A 9,000-nucleotide genomic window follows, 5' to 3' on the forward strand; every position below is an offset into this window, starting at 1 on the left:
CCTGAAACATCCTAATTTGATCCATTTTTTCTAAGTCAAATTTTATCATTGATAATCTGGGTAGACTAAAACATACCCTAACGGTTCCAGTAGCCAGTTAAGATGATAGCGATAAAAGCAGAATCATACTCCTCCAGCAATGTAAACTGAACACATCCTAGATCTTAGCTTGGCATTGCAGAAGGCAAGAGAGCGTATTCTAGAGAGGGTGAACTATCAATCCAAAGACAGAGAAGCCGGGGCTGGGAAACCTTCACCCATGTTCATGATGGAGGTGGACATGTATGCGTGGGCACATGTGTACATGTGTGCATGTATGTGTGGAGGCCGGAAGTCAACATCAGGCATCATGCCCTGTGTGTCATCCACTTTGTTTCTGGATACAGGGGCCCTTCATTGGCATGGAGTTAGTCAGTTAGACTAGGGTGACTCTCCAGCAGGCCCCTGAGATCCGTCAGTCTCTTCCTCCCTGGTGCTAGAATCAAGGCACGCCTCACCATGCTTGCTTTTTGCATGCATTCTGGGGATCAAACTCAGGTCCTCACGCTAGGGTATCAAGCACTTTGTCAAACAAGCCACCCATCCAGCCCTGTTTTCTTAACTTTTTATTAATTATAGGCTCACAGAAAGTTGCCAACTAGTTTATGAATAAGCTATCATCCTCCCAAGATTTTTTTTTAATTTTTTAAAAATTCATTCATTTATTTATTTATTTATTTATTTATTTATTTATTTATTTATTTATTTTGGTGAGGGCTTGGAGCTGCTGACTGAGATTCTCACTCTTGACATGCCCCGGGCACACTAGCTTTTAGGAGCCTCTCCAAAGTCCTGCCTTGGGTATCTTCAGTGTAACTCTCAGCCCTGGTCTCCACAGGTACCAATGCCCAGGTGATGTACTCACTGACGGACTCTGCTGATGGCCAGTTCTCCATTGATGCCACTTCGGGGGTGATTCGTCTGGAGAAGCCTCTGCAGGTCAGATCAAACTCAGCTCTGGAGCTCACAGTCCAGGCCTCAGACCTAGGCATCCCAACACCACTCTCCACCTTGGGCACTGTCACAGTCTCCGTGGTGGGCCTGGAAGACTACCTTCCCATCTTCCTGAATGCGGAGCACAGCACGCAGGTGCCAGAGGATGCTGTGATAGGCACGGAGATACTGCAGCTGGCTACCCTCACACGCCCGGGCTCAGAGAAGACTGCTTACCGCATCACGGGTGGGAATGAGCAGGGGAAGTTCCGACTGGATGCTCACACAGGTGAGATGGGCCAGAGCCTGCTCAACCCTTCATTAGTGGGGTATACTAGTTTTTCACGTACAGGGAACATCCGTCCACACAGCCTTCCCATCCTCTGCGACTGGCATCCTTTGATTATATATACACTGCCCACATTTCTCCATAGACCCATAAGCTGGGCCCTTTTTACATGTGGGCCTCGCTCACCTGAGAGGGTCATTATTCCCTCGTAGCTTCACTTAGTACTCTGTCCGTGATCCTCCGTGATCCATCAACCCATCTGGTGGTGGCTTCCTGGTCTCAGCATAGCCCAACAGGCTTGGCATGCCTCACTTCTTCCCTGAGCCAAACACTTGCTAAGATCAAGTTCTCAAGTAGTGTGGGACTCGCTGCCTATCTTAAAACCACCCTCTCTCTGCCCAGCCAAGTTCCTGACACCCCTGAATGTTCCACTATGATCATGAGGAAATGCAGAATATGGAAACCTATCTATTTTCTCCTCCTAGCTATGGAGCCAGAGTCAAACCCAAGGGGACCCATGGAAGGACCCCACTGCATCTCAAGCAGAGTCCTCCCAGGCACCCCAATGCACAGGACCTAGCTCCCAACCGCTCAAAACTCTGCCCTATGGTTCCAGCTGCCTCTCCTCCATCACTTCTTCTCTCCTCAGGCATCCTATATGTCAACGGGAACCTGGACTATGAGACAACTCCCAAGTACTTCCTGTCTATTGAATGCAGCCGGAAGAGCTCTTCCTCTCTCAGTGATGTGACCACCATCGTGGTTAATGTCACTGATGTTAATGAACACCACCCCAGATTCACCCATGACTTGTACACTGTGAGGGTCTTAGAGAACGCTGCTGTCGGTGATGCCATCTTGACCGTAAGGAACCCTGGCTTCACTCTTTGTGGGGTATAGTTTCTGGGGTGGCTCTTGCTTCACTCCCTACAGGTCCTCAGTCATCATAAGCATGGATCATAAGCCAGCGCTCTATCACGAGTCAGCCCTCTATCACGAGTCAGCGCTCTATCATAAGTCGCGCTCTATCACGAGTCAGCGCTCTATCACGAGTCAGCGCTCTATCACGAGTCAGCGCTCTATCATGAGTCAGCGCTCTATCACGAGTCAGCGCTCTATCATAAGTCGCGCTCTATCATAAGCCAGCGCTCTATCACGAGTCAGCACTCTATCATAAGCCAGAGCTCTATCATAAGCCAGCACTCTATAGTACATGACTTGTGACTCCTCAGGAAAACTGTGCCACACATAAGTGTCAGGCTGATTTAGTGGGGGCACAGGATTGGTAATGTTCAATAGAAGAGCCAAAAAGAGGATGACTCCAGAGGTTCGCCCAATGCCTACGGCAGTCTATGCAGGGAGTGGTACGAAGAGCCAGTGGGTGGGAGATAGGAACAGAGGGCATACCGCATTATATTTCTTTGCTTTTAAATATACAGTTGCTCCCTCCATCCATGAAACATATTCACGTTTAGTTCTTCAGGACTCCTCTCCAACTCCCTCTCCTTCTGATCTCTCCTTCTGCCTCTGTGTGCATCCTGGGCACTAAATGCAAACCAGGATTTGCCTTCCTGAACACACCTCCACACTTCCTTGGTCATACCCTTTCTTCCTGAACACATCTGCACAACTCCTTGGCTATACCGTTCCTTCTTGAACACACCTCCACACTTCCTTGGCCATACCCTTTCCTCTGCCTGGATGTTCTTTCTATGCCCAGACCCACCCCCAGCCTCCAGAGTTCCCTGAATTCTCTTATAACCTTCCTGGATGTCAGTCCACTCTACTCCCATGAGGACCACCGTGATGGGAATCACCCACAACACCAGCCACAACACTTTCTAGGGGTGCACCATTTTATATGTTCCTTACATTCTGGCCTCCTGGAACCAGCCCTTGTGTACCTTGTCCCTGGAGAGAATGGGCCAATAAGTGAATCCATGGTATACTGAGATCACAAGAGATTCTCTTGGGTTGGGGACTGCCGACTCAGTGGTAGCGGCTGGGGTCAGCCATCACACTCAGGACTAAGATCCTTTTCTGGTCACTCTTGTGCCTGAATTTACAATCTTTCCTCTGTTACAGGTATCAGCATCTGATGACGATGGCCCTGTAAATAGTGCCATTACCTACAGCCTGGTGGGAGGGAACCAGCTTGGACATTTCACCATCAACCCAAAGAAGGGGAAGCTTCAGGTGGCCAAGGCACTGGACTGGGAACAGGTGAATCCAGGCTAAGCAGAAGTGTAACCCTGTGGCAGGCCCAGAGGGTAAAGGGCAAACACACCCCATCCTGATGTCCAGACAGTCCCTAGAGTGAAGAGGCAGGCTGACAAGGCATCAGTGCAGTGACTGCTACCATGGACTGAGATCAGTTCCTGGCCTCAGGCCCTTTGCTGGATGCCTTAAGAGAATCTCACCATTTGATGCCCACAGCCATTCTAGGAAGCATGACCTGACTTTACCCTCTTCCCCAGCTCAGACCCCTTCCCAGGGCCCCATAGTGAGGAGCTACTGGGTCGCAAACCACTCTATCTATACTATTCTGACACCTGAACTCTAGTGCTATGGGAGGCCCCTCGGAGTAGGCAATACCCCAAGGGACAGACACCAGGGGCTATATCTCTAATTCCCCTGCTGTGCATCTTGCCACAGACACCCAGCTATTCTCTGAGGCTCCGAGCCACAGACAGCGGGCAGCCCCCGTTGCATGAGGACACAGAGGTGGCTGTTGAGGTGGTTGATGTCAATGACAACCCACCCAGGTTCTTCCAGCTCAACTACAGCACCGCTGTCCAGGTAAGGGCATCCTGAACCTACCCTCCTCTTGTGTCCCTCTCAATGAGAGGAGCTTCCCGGGGATATCAGTCCACCCAACCAACTGATTTTTTTCCCTCTGCTGTCCCTAAAGGGAATACAGGGAACCAAAGTGGGCCATGGTTAAGGGACAGAAAAGAAATGGGCCCCTTGTTAGGCTTTTACAGGACTGTTATCCTGTTTTATTTGGGGTTCACCACAGTCGTTGACGTGGGTAGAGTCCACCTCAGAGATTTCAGACATGATGGTACGTGGGGGAAGAAAGGCAGCATACTTCATGTTAACTCTCAAATGTGAATCTAGCTTTAACTGTGTACATGTATGTAGATTTGTGTGCATATATGTTCACACGTATAATGAAAGCAGAAAGGAGACTATTTGGGAAGAAGGAAGACCAGTGAGATGGGGAAGAGGGAAGGACTAGAAGGGTAGTAAGGAGGTGTATTGAAAATAAGATAAAATTATATGTGTGTGCATATATATAATATCATAAAGAAACCCATTATTTTGTTTTCTAGCTAAAAAAGTAACGATTAAAAAATAGAAGTGCCGCCACCATGCACCCATGGATTCTAAGCACTTGTAGTCTGTCAGCTGTAAGGTCAGGCACTGGCCTCCTCTATAGGATAAGGGTTTGACCCGAGCCCTTCTAAGACCCAGTGCTGTGCTCAGGGACATGGAGGGAAAACTACCTGGCCAGCATTCAGCCTAGGCCCAGTCTGTGGGCAGAGGAATAAGGACTGGTCCCTGGAAAGTGGGACCACAAAGGAGGGACCTGAGGGGCCATGACTTACACCACTCTCTGGCTTCCTGTCATTCTCGGTCACAGGAGAACTCCCCCATTGGCGTCAAAGTCCTGCAGCTGATCCTGGATGATCCTGACTCTCCACAGAATGGGCCCCCTTACTCCTTCCGGATCACTAAGGGGAACACTGGGTCTGTGTTCCGAGTGACGCCAGATGGATGGCTAGTGACAGCTGCGGGCCTGAGCAGGAGGGCCCAGGAATGGTATCAGCTTCACATCGAGGTGGGTGCTGGGTGAATCTGAGCTAGTGTGTGCGGTGATAGCCTTGGAGACAGGACACCTGCTGGTAGACACTCTGGTGGTGTTTGAGTGTGTGTGGACCTGGCAGTGGACTAGGGACTTCACACTGAGCCCTGCAGGAATACTTTTTCTCATGCTTGTGTGTGCATGTGTGTGTGTGTGTGTGTGTGTGTGTGTGTGTGTGTGCAAATCTGTAAGTTTGTGTGTATTTGTGTGTCTGTATATGCATGTGTATATGTATGTCTGTATGTGCTTGTATATATGTATGTGTCTGTGTGTGCTTGTGTATATGTATGTGTCTGTGTGTAAGTGCATACATGTGCTTGACTATCCATGTGTGTACATGCATGTGGAGGCCCGAGGACATCCTTAGCATGGAAGGTGAAGGGGATTGCTCCTTTACATGTGGGCATTCCATTCTGAGTATGAAGATAAACACTGAGTAGATAAATGGGAGAGTCACACCTTAGGACTTAAGTCAATAAGGTAACAAGAGACTCAAGGCAAGGTACACACAGATATGTCACATGTCTGACATCTGAGTGGAGACCTGAGGGGACCTGAAGGACAGTGGGCAGGAGAGCATTCTAGGCAGGAAGAGTGAGATGGACAAGACAAGCTGGGTAAGAGTTAGAGTGACCCGTGATCAAAAAAGGAAGTGATGTCAGGAAGGAAACTGAAGCATAGATAAGGTTGATCAATCATGGTGAAGCAGGAGGATTGTTCATTTTATGGACGACTGATAGCTGAGGTCCAAACTGTGATATTTTGAGTGACAGAAGTACTGACTAGTTCAACTGGCTACTCCAGCAGATATATATGCTATAGATACATGCTAACGATCAGACCTTTCACAGTTCTGGGGGCTGAAGGCCAAGATCATAATGAAGTTGTGAGCAGACCCTGGTGAGGGACCTCTTTCTAACATGGCAGGAAGACAGCAAGCCGGTGGCAAGTACTTATAAAGGCACTGATGTTCCTTTAGCCAGAGGAGTGTTACTTCCCCGTAGCCCTACCTAGTACTGGGCGGGCTGAGGCAGGAGAATTATAAATATGAGATCAATCTGAGCAAAAACAGATTTCTAGGGCAGTCTGGGTTACATGTCTAGACCATGTGTTAAAACAAGGCAAAGGAGTTGTACACACCTATAATTTCATGACTTGGAAGGCTGAGACAGGAGGATTGGATTGTAAGTCCTGAGGCCAACCTGAGTTATAGAGTCAGATCATTTCTTGTAAAATTAAAAAAAAGGGCTTTTGTTTGTTTGTTTATTTGTTTAAAGGCACTGATCATCTTCACAAAGGCCCCACGGCTCTGCTCTTACTTCCCAAAGGCTCCACTTATAGGCAATGGGAATTGTATTTTAACATTTGAATTTTGAATGGGCAGAAATACGAAACATTGGTGACAACTGAACCACAGCCAAGAACATTCCAAGCTAGCCTTGGCAAGCCAAGTTGAATAGGCACTCTAGTGTGTGTGTGTGTGTGTGTGTGTGTGTGTGTGTGTGTGTGTGTGTGTGTGTTTACATTTGTATACATACTTGTTTGGCTTCCCTGGAACTGGAATTGCAGATGGTTATGAGCCTCCCACTGTGGGTGCTGAGAACAAAGCTTGGGGTCTCCACAGGAGCAGCAAGCCCTAAGCCCTGCGTTGTCTCTCCAGCCCCAATTTTCTTATATAAGGAGATCATTCCACCCTTGTTTAAAGTCTCCACGAGCTTTTCACAACTGTGACTTGAGCCCCAGCCTTGTGCTCCTCAGCCCATTGTGGAGCCACCTTCCCCCCCATTTGCTCCAGCGCCTTCCTGTTTAATTGGCATGCCACTTCTTGCCCACCCTGAGGGCCCTGCCACACTCCCCCGCTTCAGAGACGGCATCCCTTTCACCTGACCTAAGTCAGACCCCTCACCATCTTCTCACGTCTGTTTTCTTCACTGCGTCTTCACTAGCCTCTTGCATGTTTGATCACTCACCCTGCCTGTCCGGATTACAGCAGAGGCCCCGCCCAGAAAGTATTCATCTGGCCCAGAGAGTGAGTTCTCACTCCCGCTCCAATGTGTAGGAAAGAGAGTCTCAGAGCAGCCCTCCTTCAGTGAGGTAGCAGCTGTGGAGGGGCGTGAAGACCTCTCGGAGGTGCCTGCTGACTTAGCCATGTCTGGGCCGGAGATGGGGGGTAGAGGGCTCAGAAGGGAAGAGGCCTGGAAAGATGGGCCTGTGCTGGAGAGTTGGCTCAGTCAGCACATGCATGCACACACAAATAAGCACATACATGCGTGTGCACACACGTGAAGGTTTGGTTGGGGCGATTTAGGAAGAAGCTCAGGGCCCATGAGGCTTGGGGAAGTTGAGCTGTTTTACTGTTTCCCTGTTTTCTACAAAACCTTAAGAAAATCTCTAGCGCATCCTTGGGCTTTGAAGTTGATTTTTTTTTCCAAGCATGGCAGTGTGCATCACCCGTCTTGGCGGGTGTGGGAAAGGGAGACTAGGTTGGTAGAGGGAACAGCCTCAGCTGGGCATAGAGACACTGCAGTCTGCTGGGTACCAACCCTGTTCGTCTTACCCACAGGCCTCAGATAGTGGCCTCCCGCCCTTGTCATCTTCCACACTGGTCAGAGTACACGTGACAGAGCAGAGCCGCTACCCACCCTTCACACTCCCACTGGAGATCTTCATCACAGTGGCAGAGGAGGAATTCCAGGGTGGCATGGTAGGTAAAATCCATGCCACAGACCGAGACCCACAGGACACACTGACCTACAGCCTGGAGCGAAAGGAAAGCCTGGGCAGGTACTTCTCAGTGGGTGCATCAGATGGCAAGATTATCGCCTCCCAAGGACTGCCTCGTGGCCGATACTCCCTCAACATCACAGTCAGTGATGGGACCTTCACCACCACCACTGGGGTCCACGTCCACGTGTGGCACATGGTGCAGGAGGCTCCTCCGCAAGCCGTGTGGCTGGGCTTTCATCAGGTCAGCCCTGAAGAACTGGTGAGCGACCACTGGCGCAACCTGCAGAGATTCCTCAGCAATACCCTGGACATCAAACGAGCCAACATCCACCTGGCCAGCCTGCAGCCTGCAGAGGCCACGGCTGGCGTGGATGTGCTTCTGGTCTTTGAGGGGCATTCCGGAACCTCCTATGACCTCGAGGAGTTGGCCTCTGCCATAGTTCATTCAGCCAAAGAGATGGAACACTTGGTGGGAATTCAGATGAGGTCCGCTCTACCCGTGGTGCCATGCCAAGGGCTAAGCTGCCAAGATCAAACCTGCCGTGAGACAGTGTCCCTGGAGCCCAGGATTGGGCCAACTTACAGCACAGCCCGGCTCAGCATCCTAACACCACGACACCATCTGGGGAGGAACTGCTCCTGCAATGGTAAGGCCTGGGGCTGTGTTGCTGGGCCCTGGCTGCCGGCCTCCATGTGAACTCCCACAGAGGTTCACAAGCATGGCTATAATCAAACTAAATGCCACAGGCCAGCATAACATTGGGAGTGATGCCCCAAAATTTAGTTGTGGGACACTAACCAAGTTCTCTCCACTTTCTGGATTTTTTGTTTTGTTTTGTTTTGTTTGTTTTGTTTTTCGAGACAGCTTTGGATCCTATCTTGGAACTAGCTCTTGCAGACCAGGCTGGCCTCGAATTCACAGAGATCCACCTGCCTCTGCCTCCCAAGTGCTGGGATTGAAGGCGCCACCACTGCCCATCAACTTTCTGGTATTTTGAAAGTCACAGTCAAGTACAAAAGACACCGTAGCTAAAAGCATAGACTGGGGCATCAGGCTGGCGCAGTCCGCATCTTTACTCTGGCGCAGTCCGCATCTTTGCTCTGCCGCAGTCCGCATCTTTGCTCTGCCGCAGTCCGCATCTTT

At 50.0% G+C, this 9,000-nt stretch overlaps 1 protein-coding gene across 1 annotated transcript in view; it reads left to right on the forward strand.

Annotated features, from left to right (window-relative positions):
* Window positions 1-9,000, forward strand: part of Fat2 (FAT atypical cadherin 2) — a 59,800-nt gene that overhangs the window by 37,489 nt on the left and 13,311 nt on the right. Inside the window, exons 13-18 of the mRNA XM_005350047.2 lie at window positions 878-1,261; window positions 1,911-2,125; window positions 3,347-3,484; window positions 3,917-4,060; window positions 4,908-5,105; window positions 7,693-8,503. Of these exons, the coding sequence (XP_005350104.1) occupies window positions 878-1,261; window positions 1,911-2,125; window positions 3,347-3,484; window positions 3,917-4,060; window positions 4,908-5,105; window positions 7,693-8,503 (1,890 nt within the window). The remainder of the gene's footprint in view (window positions 1-877; window positions 1,262-1,910; window positions 2,126-3,346; window positions 3,485-3,916; window positions 4,061-4,907; window positions 5,106-7,692; window positions 8,504-9,000) is intronic.

This window comes from Microtus ochrogaster, chromosome 7 (assembly GCF_000317375.1).
Source record: "Microtus ochrogaster isolate Prairie Vole_2 chromosome 7, MicOch1.0, whole genome shotgun sequence".
NCBI lineage: Eukaryota > Metazoa > Chordata > Mammalia > Rodentia > Cricetidae > Microtus > Microtus ochrogaster.